Raw genomic sequence first — 15,805 nt, forward strand, 5'->3', positions numbered from 1 at the left:
TCAGACTGTGGTGAACCTGTGGAATTCTCCACCACATAAGGCTGTGGAGGCCAAGACATAAGAAAAATAGATTTTCAGGCACTAAAGGCATATTAAGGGTATGGGGAGAGAGCTTGAGTTTAGCATTGAGAAACAGAGAATCAGCCATGATCACATTGAATGACGGAGCAAGCTCAATGAATTGAGTGGCCAACTCCTGCTCCTATTTTCTAAAATTGCCATTCTAAGTTTTCGATTAAAACATTGAACTTGGATCCCTAGTGGACCGCCTCATAAGTATGTTAATTTTTTTGACTGACCTTTCTGATATTTGTTTGCATAGGTTTGACTCGTGGGCAGGTATGGCGCTCGCACGAGCCAGTCGTATCCAGGATAAACTGAATTCAAATGAGTTGAAGAGTGATGGGCCTATCTGGAAGCACTCAGTTGCAGTTCTGAACTGTTTCAAGCGAGCGCTAGAGATAGACAGTTCCAATCTCTCACTATGGATTGAATATGGCTCCATGTCCTATGCACTGCACTCATTTGCCTCCCGCCAGCTGAAACAGTGGAAAATGGAATTGCCATCAGAAGTTGTACAGCAGGTAGGAATCTAAAACTTTGTACGAATGTTGCAAAGTCAGCATTGCAAGCAATTTAGAGAAGGTTTACTGACTAATAGCTGGAATGGTGGGTTGTCTACGAGGAAAGGTTGGAAAGGCTAGGCTTGATTTCGCTGGAGTTTAGAAACGTCAGAGGCAATTTGAATGAAACATAGATATTCCTGAGGGGTATTGATAAGGTGAATGTGAAGAGGATGTTTCCTATTGTGGAGAATCTAAAACTAGGATTCACTGTTTAAAAATAAGGGGTTGCCCATTTACAACAAAGATAATGCAAAAATATTTTCTGAGGGCCGTGAGTCTCTGGAACTCTCTTCCTGAAAAGGTGGTGAAAGCAGAATCTTTGAAAACTTTTACATCAGAAGTGGATAAAAAAATTTTTTTAACAAACAATTTTATTGAGGTTTTTTTGGCATTGTAAACAGTTACAGATTATATGCAAACATCAACCCAAAAACCAACATTTCAACCAGACCATAATGCACATACCCGTTCCTCACCCACCGACACTACCCGCCTATTTATCCCTCCTACTCTACTCTCATTCCCCCCCCCCCCTTCCCACCCCCTGCTGACGCTCACTCTCCCGCGAAGAAGTTGATGAATGGTTGCCACCTTCGGGCGAACCCCAGTACAGATCCCCTCAAGGCGAACTTGATTTTTTCCATACCCAGAAAACTTGACATGTCCGAAAGCCATAGTTCGGTCTTCGGGCGTTTTGAGTCCCTCCATGCCAGCAGTATTCGCCGGCGGGCTATCAGGGAAGCAAAGGCCAGAACATCGGCCTCTTTCTCCACCTGGACTCCCGGGTCTTCCGAAACCCCGAAAATTGCCACCCCCGGACTCATCACCACCCTTGTTTTCAGCACCCGGGACATGACCCCCGCAAATCCCTCCCAGTACCCCCTGAGCTTGGGGCATGCCCAAAACATGTGAACATGGTTCGCTGGTCTTCCTGCGCATCTAGCGCACTTGTCCTCTGCCCCAAAGAATTTGCTCATCCGAGCTACCGTCATGTGGGCCCGGTGAACGACCGTGAACTGAATCAGGCCGAGCCTGGCACATGTTGCTTATGAGTTTACCCTACTCAGGGCTTCCGCCCACACCCCGTCCTCCATCTCCCCGCCAAGCTCCTCCTCCCATTTGAGTTTCAGTTCCTCCGTCTGGGACCTTCCCCCTTCATGAGCACCTTGTAAATATCCGAGACTCTACCCTCTCCTCCTTCTCCTCTAGAGACTATTCTGTCCTGGACCCCTATTGGCGGGAGGCGTGGGAAGGATGGGACCTGTCGGCGTACAAAGTCCCGCATCTGTAAGTACCTAAAATCATTTCATCTTACCAGCCCAAATTTCTGCTCCAAATCCCTCAGACTCACAAAGCTCCCCTCCAGGAACATATCGCCCACCCTCCTCACCCCCGCCGTCATGTTCGAAACTCTCCATCCATGTTCCCGGGAGCGAATTGATGGTTATCACATATTGGAGCCCAGACCGACACACACACCTCCCCTACATGCCTCCTCCACTGGCCCCATATCCGCAGGGCCGCCCCCACTACTGGGCTGGTGGAATACCTGGCCGGCGAAAACGGAAGGGGAGCCGTGACCGGGGCTGCCAAACTGGTGCCCCTGCACAAAGCCGCCTCCACCCGCTCCCAGATAGACCCCGTACCCACCATCCACTTCCTTATCATGGCTATGTTAGCCACCCAGTAGTAGTTAATCAGACTCGGCAATGCCAGCCCCCCCTCGCTGCGGCTCCTTTCAAGCATCGCCTTCTTCACCCGCAGGGATTTTCCCGCCCAGACAAAGCTCATGATGATTTTGCCAGTCCTTTTGAAGAAGGACCGTGGGATAAAGATCGGAAGGCACTGGAAGATGAACAGGAATCCAGGGAGGATTGTCATCTTTACAGTCTGCACCCTCCCCGCCAGTGACAGCGGGAGTGCATCCCATCTCCGAAACTCCCTCTTCATTTGTTCCACCACTCTAGTCAAATTTAACTTCTGCAACCTGCCCCAGTCTCGTGCCACCTGTATCCCCAAGTACCGGAAACTTTCCCCAACCAGCCTAAATGGCAGCTCCTTCAGCCTATTCTCCTGGCCCCTTGCCTGCACCACAAACATCTCACTCTTGGCCATATTAATTTGTACCCTGAAAACCGGTCTATCTTCCTCCAATGTTTCCAGTATATTTTCCATCCCGGCTAGTGGGTCCGACACGTGCAGGAGCAGGTCGTCCGCATAGAGAGAGACCCTATGTTCCACCCCCCACCTAATCAATCCCTTCCACCCCTTTGCAGCTCTCAGCGCAATCGCCAACGGCTCTATGGCCAGCGCGAACAGCAATGGGGAGAGTAGGCATCCCTGTCTGGTCCTGCGATGTAGTCTGAAATAATCTGATATCCTGTTCGTCCTAACGCTAGCTTTTGGGGCCTGGTACAGTCTGACTCAATTAACCAGTCCCCCCCCGAACTCAAATCGTTCAAGCACCTCCCACAAATAGCCCCACTCCACCTGGCCGAAGGCCTTCTCAGCGTCCATTGCCACCACTACCTCCACCTCCTTGCCCGTCGGGGGCATCATGATCACATTAAGCAATCTTCTCAAGTTAGCTGTCAGCTGCCTGCCTTTCACAAACCCTGTCTGATCGTCCCTAATCACCTCCGGTACGCAGTCCTCAATTCTAATCACCAGGACCTTTGCCAGGAGCTTGGCATCCACATTGATCAAGGAGATTGGCCTGTATGACCCGCAGGATTCCGGGTCCTTGTCCCGCTTCAATATCAGCGAGATGGTGGCTTGCGACATCGTTGGCGGCAGGGTCCCTCTGTCCCTTGCCTCATTAAAAACCCTGGTCAGGACCGGTCCCACTATCTCCGAGAACTTCTTGTAAAACTCTACTGGGTATCCATCCTGCCCCGGGGCTTTCCCCGACTGCATGGCCTTTAGGCCCCCCCAATACCGCCTCATCTCTATTCGGAGCCCCCAGCCCGTCCACTAGTCCCCCGCCTACTTTTGGGAAGGTTAGTCCATCCAGGAACCTTTTCATCTCCTCCGGCTCCTCCAGGGGTTCTGAAGTGTACAGCTTACTATAAAAGTCCTGAAATACCTTATTCAGCCCTGCCAGGTCCTCCACTCTGCTCCCCTCCCCGTCCACCACTCTACTTATTTCCCTGGCCGCCTCCCACTTCCTGAGTTGCTGTGCTAGCAATCTGCTGGCCTACTCCCCATGCTCATACACCACTCCCATCACCTTCCTAAGTTGTTTTACGGCCCTACTCGTGGATAGCATCCTAGTTCCGCCTGTAATCTCCGCCTCTCCCTGAGTAGGTCCTCCCCCGGGGACCCCGCATGCTCCTTGTCTATCCGATGGATCTCCTTAACCAATCTATCAATTTCTGCTCTGTCTGTCCTATCCCTGTGAGCCCGAATTGAGATCAGCTCCCCCCTCACTACTGCCTTCAGCGCCTCCCACAGGGTCGTTGCTGAAACCTCCCCCGTATCGTTCACCTGCAAGTAATTTTGCATACACTTCCGAAGTCTCTCACATATCCCCTCCTCCGACAACAATCCTATGTTTAACTTCCATTGCGGGCGTTGGTAATTCGCCCCACCGACCTGCAGGCCGACCCAATGCGCGAACACGCGTGCCCTTTTAACTGGCCCATTTAGTCCCCTGACATTCCAGGTGATCATAACCTTTCTTGGGCTGGCCCATGCGCCGCGCCGCTCTTGGCTCGCCTCTCGGCCGCCTCCACTCCCGACCTCCTCTCCATTACCTACTTCAGATCTCCCCCACGTCAGCAGAATAACCCCTCCCTCCCCCCCTAGCAACATCCCCCGATAACCCCACCCTTTCCATCTACTGGCTGTATCCCCCCCCCCCCCCCCCCCCCCCCCCCCCCCCCCACCTGCATCCCTTGATTAACCAATCTGCTAGTCCGGTGACTCATCGCTCCGGCGCCCACTTGTCTCACTCCCATTGTTTCCCCGACCTTATCTCCCCACTCATCAGCACACCATCCCCCACTCCGACCCACTGGAGCAGTCTCACTAACACAGGAAGGTCAAACAAGATGTAAACCTCAAACAGCCCCGCAAGTCTGCTCCAGGTACAATACAGTTCCCACCGTGTATACAGAAAAGTATTAACCCGCGTCCCTTTCTGAGCATTCATAAAATAACACCGCAATAATACAGTACCCGTACATCACCCATCCGAAACAATCATGAAAACCATAGACATAAATGAAATGAAAACCCCCAACCAACATCTTTAATCCCCATTGCTGACCGGCCACCGTTATGTTACAATGAAGGCTCCAGCACACCCAGAGAACACGACAAAAGGTACCCACCACAGCAGAAAAAAGAGAAAAGCAACAAAAAAGGAAAAAGACCATACGAGAGGGGGGGATCCCCTCCCCCCACACCCCCACAAGCTAAAGTTGCCAAAAAATATACCACATTGCACCTTTTATAGCAGTAAACAGTCGACCGACAGTTCAGGCACAGTAGGCATCGTCTGAAACGGTAACTCTCGGACCCTAGCTTGCATCCGTGGGTCCTTTTTTCGAGACCAACCCCTGATCCCTCGCAAAGTCCAACGCTTCTTCGGGCTCGGAGAAGTAGTGGTGTTGACCCTGATGCGTGACCCAAAGACGGGCCGGGAAGAGCAGACCCAACTTTACGTGCTTTTTAAATAAAACCTCCTTAACTTATTTAAAGGTTGCTCGCCGCCTGGCCACCTCCTGGCTTAGGGCCTGGTAAATGCGAAGAACACTGTTATTCCACGTACTGCTCTTGCCGCTCTTTGCCCACCGCAGCACCCACTCCTTTTCCACAAACCTGTGGAACCTAATCACCATCGGACAGGGGGGGCCCCCCGGATGCACCTGTCTCGCCTGCACTCTGTGTGCCCCTCCAGCTCCGGAGGTCGCGGAAAGGCTTCAGCCCTCATCAGCTGCATCAACAGGTCAGCCACAAGCGCTGTGGCATCAGCCCCCTCCGGGAGGCCGATGATCCTCAGATTTTGTCTGTGGGCTCTATTTTCCAGCTCCTCTACTCTGTCCAGCAGTCTTCTCTGTCTCTCCTTCAACCCATCGACTTCTAGCGCAGCAATCGTCTGCGTGTCCGCCTGCTCCTCCACCGCTTCCCACAGCTCCTTAACTGTTTCGTCCTGGGCATCCAGTCTCTGGTTCAGCTGATCCACTGCCTTCTGAAGTGGGTCCAAGTTATCCCGCTTCAACGACTCAAAACTGCTTTTTATCACCTGCAGCATGTTTTCCAGCGCTTGCTGGATCGCCGGGTCCGTAGGTCCGCCATCTTTGCTCCCGGGTCAGCTTCCCCTGCACCTTGCCTTTGTCCCTTCCTCTCCCGTTTTCGCTGCTTTCTGCTCTCCCGCGGTTCCATGCAGCTCTGCCCGCTCCTTAGCACCTCCGTGGCCGCCTTTCCAGCGCTCCGCAGTCCTGTAAAACCGGGGAACCAGGTCCTCAAATCCTGCTGGAGTGAGAGCCACCAAATGTGCGGCTCACTCACTCATCGCCGCCACTGGAAGTCTCAGAAGTGGATAGATTCTTGATAAGCAAGGGGGTGATAGGTTATCGGGTGGGCGGGATACAGATTAAAAGTTACTTTTAGTTTGCCGTGATCTTATTAAATGGGGGGAGGGGTAGGCTCGGGAGGCTGAATGGCCTACTGCTGCTCCTTGTTCGTATGTTCAGACAAGAAGTATAACAGCTCAATGGAGAAATTGGAAATCGAAGTTCTGTATGTAAACATGTAAACCGCCTCATAGCTTTCATTATAATATTTAAGTTATCAAAGTAGTTACTGTTACATAGGTGCAGGAATAGACCTTCAGCCCCTTGAATCACCATTCAAAAGATAGTGAATGATCTGATTGTGGCCTTAACTGCGCTTTTCTGCCTGCCCAATAACCGTTGACTCCAATGTAAATCAAAAACCTGCCAATTTCAACCGTAAGTATGTTCCATGGCCCAGCCTCCACTGTTCTGTGGTAGAGAATTCCAAAGATTAATGATTTTCTGAGAGAAGAGAATTCCTTCTTATCTCGGCCTTAATAGAAACATACATAGAAAATAGAAACAGGAGGAGGCCATTCGGCTCTTGGAGCCTACTCCGCCATTCATCATGATCATGGCTAATCATCAAGTTCAATACCCTGATCCCGCCTTCCCTCCTATCCCTTGATCCCTTTAGCCCCAAGAGCTATAGCTAATTCCTTCCTGAAATCGCATATTATTTTAGCCTCAACTACTTTCTGTGGTAGTGAATTTTGCAGATTCACCACTCTCCGGGTGAAGAAATTTCTCCTTGCCTCAGTCCGAAAGGTTTTACCCCTTATCCTTAATTTATGATCCCTGCTTCTGGACTCTCTTTCTCCCCCCGCCTACCATTTACATCTTTGGTTTGTGGGCGTGAGACCCACGCAGACATGGGGAGAATGTGCAAACTCCACAAGGACAGTGACCCGGAGCCGGGATTGAACCTGGGTACTCAATAGCATGAGAGAGCAGTGCTAACCACTAAGCCACCGTACCGCCCTACTATATTTTAATAAGATCATCTCTCATTCTTCCAAATTCCAATGAGTATAGGTGTAACCTGCTCAACCTTTCACATTATACAGCTCCTTTGTCCCAGAAATCAACCTAGTGAACCTTTTCTGAACTACTTCCAATGCTATATGTCCTTCAGTAAGGACTCCAAAGCTGTCCACAGTACTCCAGATACAATCTCACCAATGTATGGTTGTAACAAGGAGTACCTACTTTTATACCCCACCCTTCCTGGCAAGAAAGGCCAACATTTCATTTGCTTTCCTATTTACCAGTTGTACCTGCATGCTGACATTATGATTCATGTACAAGGACACCCAAATCCCTCTGTAGTCTGCATTTAAGTAATGTGCTTTTTTTTCTTTCCATAAGACCATAAGACATAGGAGCAGAATTAGGCCACTTGGCCCATCGAGTATGCTCCGCCATTCAATCATGGCTGATATTTTTCTCATCCCCATTCTCCTGCCTTCTCCCCATAACTCCTGATCCCCATATTAATCAAGAACCTATCTGTCTCTGCCTTAAAGACACTCAGTGAATTGGCCTCCACAGCCTTCTGCGGCAAAGAGTTCCACAGATTCACTGCCCTCTGGCTGAAAAAATTCCTCCTCATCTCTGTTTTAAAGGGTCGTCTCTTTAATCTGAGATGGTGTTCTCTGGTTCTAGTTTTTCCTATAAGTGGAAACATCCTCTCCACATCCACTCTATCCAGGCCTCGCAGTATCTTGTACGTTTCAATAAGATCCCCTCTCATCCTTCTAAACTCCTGTCAAACTTTGTCTTTGTGTTGTTGATCTAAAGCCTCTGATCGGCTGTGAAATGGGGCAGAAATTCTATATACATCAGCGATATGGGGGGAACTGCTGCCTTCTCCCCCTGCTTTATAGTCAATTGTTTATCAATCCCCTTCCTTCTATGCTCATCAATGACACTCTTTGAGTAAGCATAAGACACTTGATGTTGGAGCATACAGACCTATTTTAATGAAAGATAGGTTGATTGACCTTCCTCCACAGAGTCGCTTTTCAGTTTCTAGTTCAGTTTTTCAACCCCTCTGAATAACTGTTAATTATACACAATCTTTTGCCTACATCAAAGATGCATGTCACAGATAAGACCTCATATCTAGCTCTTCCTGAATCCTTTCAAACCGGCCTATTCATGTAAATACTTATGTTGTTTACTTTAAAGCTCACAAACTAGTCTTGCTAACTTCACTGATCCCAAGCCGTAGGGGCGGCACGGTGGCGCAGTGGTTAGCATTGTTGTCTCACGGCACCGAGTCACTGTCCGTGTGGCGTTTGCACATTCTCCCCATGTCTACGTGGGTCTCACCCCCAAAACCCATAGATGTGCATGGTAGGTGGATTGGCCATGCCAAATTGCCCCTTTAAGTGCTTTATTAACAGGTATCCTTTTATATGATAGAAATTCTAGACTATACTGTAGTCAATAGATTGAACTACCTGTTTTAGTATCTTAGCCACCAAACCCATACCTCGACCACATGTGGTTCAGGTCATTACTGCCACCTACTTCCTTGCACCTGCAATTCTCATGCTTTTTTCTCCTGATACTTAAAAAAAACCTGTTTATTTTGGAAAGGCTATTGTTCCAAAATACAAGAAAGGAAATTTGATTGTTAACCCTTAGCTCCCCAAGATGTTTAACATTCAACTCTTCAGATTATCCATGGGTTTCCTCCGTTTTCCTTCCACAATCCAAAGATGTACGGGTTAGGTGGATTGGCCATTCTAAATTGCTCCTTAGTGGGTGGGGTTAAAGAGATAGGGTGGGGAGTGGGCCTAGGTAGCATACTCTTTCAGAGGGTCGGTGTGGACTCGATGGGCCAAATGGCCTTCTTTTGCACAATAGGGATTCTATGATTCTGTGATCTGCAATGATCTATTGCAAGTTACTGAGTGCGATTGTTTGACCAGCTGTGACAGAATTTTTTTGTTTAAATATTTAGATCTATAATTCCATTGACATAATTTATACATACAATGTGATGGAAAAGCTGTGTGATTGGCTGCAGAAATGAGCCAAACTAAGTTGGATCACCATGGGTAGTGCATCCTCGCATCTCCACTGTAGCCTGTCTGCAACTGTTCTGTGATGTCCGTCATCCAACTCTACCTAGATAGAACACTCTTTCTGCTGCCCTCAGCTTTGCCCTGTGGAAGAATCAGATCAGATGGCCAAAATTTAGATGATATCTTGCATCCTTTCCCTCATGTATAATATATATGTATCTTAAAAATCCCTTTTTGCTGATTGTATTAATATGTCTGTCCTCTTTTTCAGTTCTGGAGGATCCACAGCCAAAACATAAACCTGTTTGTTCCCCTTGCAAATGCTGACTGACATGACGTGTGCTTGCAAAGTTTTGTTCATTTGTGTGCTTTTTATTCAAATTTCATCAGCTTCAATTTTACTGAAAAAGTCATGAATCTTGACTAAATGTCCAGCTGTATGGTGGAAGTTGTTTTTTTAGGTCAGCTATATTTTCCATCTCTAATTGCCCTTGCAGGCCAGCAGCACGGTTTGATTCCCGTAACAGCCTTCCCGAACAGGCGCCGGAATGTGGCGACTAGGGGCTTTTCACAGTAACTTCATTTGAAGCCTACTTGTGACAATAAGCGATTTTCATTTCATTTCATTTCATTGAGTAGGTGGTAGTGAGCTGCCTTCTTGAACTGTCGCAGTCCATGTGATGTAGGTGCTGTGCAGTAAACCCTTCACATTTAAATAAAGGTTAAATAGGTGTCAGTGAATTACAAGACTACAATTCAGCCAGCAGGTTTAGACATCATTGTTGAGTATGGGTCGGTTATTTGTGTTGCCTGAACAACTGTCCAGTATTTTATAATAAATGATGGATCGCAATTCCTTATTCTGGCGAGTTGATTGCTTTGTTATGAATGCCTTAAAGGGTTTGTTGCAAGAACTCTTCCTTGGACGACATTATTCTGCATAAGACAGTTAGTACTGAACTTTTGTGTTTTCTGTATCTGGGTCCAATAGAAGGAGGGTTTCTGATCCTACCCCTACAAATTTATTGGTTAGGTCAACATTCACTGCACTTTCAGGGTAAGTTATTATGTGGGAAGCACTTGGTGAAAATTGTGGTAATATGCTACATAAAATATTGTTACAGCAGTGATATTCTTTGAAGTGATAATTCCATAATAGTGATGTAATAATAGTAACATAATGTGGAACTTAGCAGAGTGGAAATCGTGGGATGCAAGACTTTTGGAGGGCCGTACTAAGTAAATTTTGGCTTGAATCACATGGGTATGGGCTCTTCGACTACAACTTAAAATCAGTATATGAGGCTGAAGAAGTTTCCTTTTCAGTATTTGTTCTTCTAGTGTGTGTTGCATCCAATGTCAGGTCTGATTTATTACAGCAGAGGGGTAAGCCAGGTTATATAGAACTCGGCCTACTACCAGCAGTGACTTGTAACTAGGTTCATGCAAGTAAATGAATGCATCTTGTGAATTCTCATTAATTGTGGAAATATGCTTAATATCCTGGGGTTGGGGGGCTGGGGTATTGGGATCTTGCTATTTAAAATTAGTGGTCACTGAGACGATTTAAAATGTTCAATTTGCGATGTTCACTGTCATTGTTGTGTGTCACAGATGGAAGAACGGAGGGACAGCATGCTCGAGACAGCGAAGCAGTGTTTTCTATCAGCGACACATTGTGAAGGAGATGGTGATGAGGAGGAGTGGCTCATTCACTACATGTTAGGCAAAATAGCAGAAAAGCAGAAACAGCCACCAAAGGAATACTTGGAACATTACAATCAGGTCAGTGTGGATCTTGGACTACAGAACTTTCCGTTCTGAAAAATATTCAGAACAAAATTTCAATTATCACATACAGTATAGTCTAGCAAATTTACAACTTTGTTAAAAATAGCACCCCCCACTTTATTTGCTGACAACAACCAGCTCCTTAAAGAAGATAATGAATGGCATCCACCTCGGGAAGAACCCCTCCTCCAATCCTCTAATGGCGTACTTAATTTTTTCCAAATGCAGGAATTCCGACATGCCCAAGCTTGAACCTACACAAGAAGCCTCCTCCTTTCTTGTTGAAGGAAGCATATCCTCTGCCTAAAGACCTGTGTACTGGGTGTGACCTCCTGCAAGCTGCACCTTTCTGCTGATTCCCCTTTCCTCTGGAGTTGCAGGGGAGGTGCCCATCCCTGCTTCTGCTGATGCTGCAGCTAATGCTGATTATCTTGGTCTTCATCTGAGGTCCAAAATAGCACTGGCAAAGCAGCACAATGATGCTCTGACAGATCAGAACTCCAAAGTTCAGATCAGATAGACAAACCTTCAGAGTTGTCGGAGATGCCCCTCAGCACAATTTAACCCTTGCTGTTTGTAGTGTACATGAATGATCTAAGTGTGAATGTGGGAGGTTTAGCAGATGACTCGAAAATTGGTGGTGTGGATAAAAGCAAGGAGGAATGCCTTAGATTATAGGATGGTATAGATGGGCTGGTCAGATGGGCAGAACATTGACAAATGGAATTTAACCCTGAAAAGCGTGAGGCGTTGCATTTTGAGAGGACTAACAAGCATGGGAATACTCAATGAATGGTAGGATGCTAGGAAGTACAGAAGACCAGAGGCACCTTGAGGTGCATGTCCAAAGATTCCTGAAGGTAGCAGGACAGGTAGATAATGTGGTTAAGAAGGCATATGGGATATTTGCCTTTGTTAGCCAAGGCATAGAATATAAGAGCAGAGCGGTTGTGATGGAGCTGTATGAGCCACAGCTAGAGTATTGTCTGCAGTTCTGGTCGCCACACTATTGGAAGGATGTGATTGCACTCGAGAGGGGGTCGAGGAGGTTCACCTGGCAGTTCTAGAATGAGAGATCATAGTCATAGGATTCCAGAACGAGAGGCCATAGTCTTAGGATAAGTGGGAGCAAATTTAAAATGGAGCTGAGGAAAAACTGCTTCTCCCAAAGTGTTGTGAATCTGTGGAATTTGCTACCCCAGAGTACAGGGGCTGCTTGGACAGTGAGTAAATTTAGGAGGAGTTAGACAGATTTTAATTGGTAAGGGGTTGAAGGGTTATGGAGAACAGGCAGGACGGTGGATTTAAGGCCAGGATGTGATCAGCCATGATCGAATGGCAGCGCAGACTCAATGGGCCAAATGGGCTAAATCTGCTCCTGTATTTTATGAACTTATTTTGTCTTGACTGGAGCATTACAGCTATGAAGAGAGGTTGGATAGGCTGGGGTTGTTGCCTCAGAGCAGAGAAGGCTGAGAGGGGGACCGCATAGAGGTATACAAAATTTTGAGGAATATAGATATGATAGATAGCAAGAAACATTTCCCCTTAGTAGAGCAGCCAATAACCAGGTGGGGAATAGATTTAAGGTAAGAAGCAGGAAAGTTAGAGGGGATTTGAGGAAACACTGCCTGAAAGGGTGGTAGAGGCTGAAGCCCTCACAACATTTAAGAAATATTTAGGTGAGCACTTGGAACTCCATAGCATACAAGACTTTGGACCATATAGGTGTTTGATGGCTGACGCAGACATGATGGGCCGAAGGGCCTCATATTGTGAGTGAAATCTTTACAGAAGAAGGCAAGAAAGCAGCTGTGAAATTTCAGCGCTTATTGGAATATGTCTATCTCATGACTTCAACTCGATTGCTGCTATGTTCTCGCCTTGTTTTCAGAAAGCCCAGGAAACCCATGGAACTAAAATTGAATTGTAAATTTCATGTTACTATTCCTGTAATTGACTGATTTAATATATTGAAATTGACAACCCGCTCCTCCTGATGGACTTGCTACACATCCGAATGCAATGTGATTAAATGTGGAAGTTAGTGGGTTGGAGCCAGCTTCCTGACATGCTGTCAACTTTCCTGATTTTATCGTTTCACCTGCTCTTTACTTAAATAAAACAGCACATTAAAATGAACCCATTTGACAACAGGATATGATTATATCTTTCCAGCTCTGTTTGTTAGGGTTTTGACTGGTCCCCAATGGGATTTTGTTTTTGTCCGTTCACGGGTGTGAGCATCTCTGGCTAGGCCAGCATTTATTGCTCATCACTAATTTTCCTTAAGAAGGTGGTGGTGAGCCGTTGCCTTGAACCACTGCAGCCCCAGGTGGTATAGCTACACCCACAGTGCTGTTGGGAAGGAAGTTGTAGGATTTTGACCCAGAGACAGTGAAGTCAGAATGCCATGTGTTCTTAATGATTAAACTTTTCATCCATTCCCTGCAGTGTTAAGAGCAGTTGTGTTCTGTTTTGTTTGGCTCCATTGTAGAAAATTGTTGGAATATTGTGGGTTCAAATCTCATTCCAGAGACTTGATCATGTAAGCTTGAGGGATTGCTCTCCTGTCAGAGATACCATCTTTCATATGAGGCTTTAAACCAAAGGTGGACGTGAAAAATCCCATGGCATTATTTAAAGAAGTGCGAGGGATCTCTTTCTCATATCTGGGACAAAATTTATTCTTCAATCAGTCACATCAGATTACCTGATAATTTATTTCATTGTTTGTCCTTTGTGGACCTTGCTATATGTAAGTTAAAAGCCATGTTTCTCTACTTTATAGTAGTGACAATGCTTTCAAATACTTCGGCTACAAAGCACATTCAGGATATCCCAAGTCTAAGAAAGACATTCTCTAAATATAATGTATGCTTTTTGTCCAGGCGGCACATAATCTACATGAGGATGCGGCGCATTACCCACGGAAGATCCATTACCACAATCCACCAGATCTGGCTATGGAGGCTCTAGAGGTACTGAATCCAGGGACATGCAACCAAGATCTCCAGGCTCTGAGTACTTGAATATCTCCAATGGCTTAAAAAATAGTTGGTTTAGTGTACGGATATTCTTGGGCTTTCAGTAGATGTAATTAGATATAAAATGATCTGGGTAGCACTTTAAGCCTGCAGAATTGAACAGAACATGAGTATTTGCCCAATATTTCTAATAAAAACAGAAAACGCAGGATTAGCTCAGCAGGCCTGGCAGCATCTGTGGAGAGAGAAACAGAGTTAACATTTTGAGTCTATTGAAATATGAGGAATTGAAATGTTAACTCTGTTACTCCCTCCAAAGTTGCGGCCAGACCTGCTGAGTTAATCCTGCATTTTCTGTTTTTATTTCAGATTTCCAGCATCCACAGTATTTTGTTTTTATTTCTGAATATTTGCCTGCCTCCAAAGATAAGGGGCGAAATTCTCCGACCCCCAGCAGGGTCGGAGAATCACCTGGGGGCGCCTAAAATCCCGCCCCCGCCGTGGCAGAGATTCTCCGCCACCCGGGAAGTGGCGGGGGCAGGAATCTCACCACTCCGATCGGAGAGGCCCCTGCGGCGATTCTCCGGCCCGGATGGGCCGAAGTCCCGCCGCTGGGAGGCATCTCCCGCCGCCGAGGTTTAAACCACCTCTGGAACGGCGGGCTCAGCGGCGCGAGCAGGGCCCCGGGGTCCTGGGGGCGGGGGGGGGGGGGGGCGGGGGGCGATCGAACTCCGGGGGGTGCCCCCACGGTGGCCTGGCCCGCGATCGGGGCCCCCCTCAGAGTCCGGGCCAGTGCCCTGGCTGCACTAGTTTCTTCCGTGTCCGCCATGGCCTTCGCCATGGCGGAAGCAGAAGAGAACCCCACATCGCGCATGCGCCGGCAGTGATGTCAGCGGCCAGCTGCCGCTGACGTCACTGCCGGCGCATGCGTGGACCGGCGAAAGCCTTTCGGCCAGCCCCGCTGCCGGGGGCGCCGGTTTTTTGCGCCGGTTCTTCTGGTGGCAACCGCTTCGGCGCGGGGCTGGCCCCCAGAGGTGGGGAGAATTCCCCACCTTTGGGGAGGCGCGACCCCTGAGTGGTTGGCACCACTCCCCTACTCCGGGACCCTCCGTCACGCCCGGTAGGGGAGAATGCCGCCCAAGATAACGTTTTTAAAAACACTTTCAGTGCCAACACATCTAGGGGCTGATTTAGGGGCTGTTTAGTGGCTGATTTAGCTCACTGGGCTAAATCACTGGCTTTTGTTTCAGATGGATGTCTCCCAGTTAGTTTCTTCTTCAGTCTCGACTTTCAGATGGATGTTATCTTTTCTATCAGCTTGTAATGGTTTTAACTGTGGATTCACAAAACTAGCAATCCGCCAGCATTCAAGAGAGAGAGACAACTTCTTCTTTCAGGGTCTTGAAACTTCTGCCTTCAGACAGTAAGCAGCAGAGCAGAGAGAGAAAGGGCTTCTTCCACCTTGAGTGTCCAGTGGCTTTTCCCGAAAACACCTACCTGGCATGAACCAATTACTGTTGGTTGCTGGACAGAATACTGTCCCTGGCCAATCCATCAAAATGAACCCATCAAACTCTTGAGTGTCAAAAAGTCTGGGTTCTTCTGGTCATTTCAATGACGAGACAGAGTATAGGATTGAGATAGAGAATCTGGTGAACTGGTGCGACGACAATAATCTCTCCCTCAATGTCAACAACAATGTCAACGAAGGCGATTGTCATCGACTTCAGGAATAGTAGTGGAGAACATTCCCCTGTCTATATCAATGGGAACGAAGTAGAAAGGGTCGAGAGCTTCAAGTTTTT

At 47.5% G+C, this 15,805-nt stretch overlaps 1 protein-coding gene across 4 annotated transcripts in view; it reads left to right on the top strand.

The window, feature by feature from the left end:
- Positions 1-15,805, top strand: part of cabin1 (calcineurin binding protein 1) — a 696,151-nt gene that overhangs the window by 110,675 nt on the left and 569,671 nt on the right. For all 4 annotated transcript variants that reach the window (XM_038793568.1, XM_038793562.1, XM_038793549.1 and 1 more), the window contains 3 exons: positions 323-584; positions 10,837-11,007; positions 13,905-13,994. In XM_038793568.1, the coding sequence (XP_038649496.1) occupies positions 323-584; positions 10,837-11,007; positions 13,905-13,994 (523 nt within the window). The remainder of the gene's footprint in view (positions 1-322; positions 585-10,836; positions 11,008-13,904; positions 13,995-15,805) is intronic.

Source organism: Scyliorhinus canicula, chromosome 1 (genome assembly GCF_902713615.1).
Source record: "Scyliorhinus canicula chromosome 1, sScyCan1.1, whole genome shotgun sequence".
Lineage (NCBI taxonomy): Eukaryota > Metazoa > Chordata > Chondrichthyes > Carcharhiniformes > Scyliorhinidae > Scyliorhinus > Scyliorhinus canicula.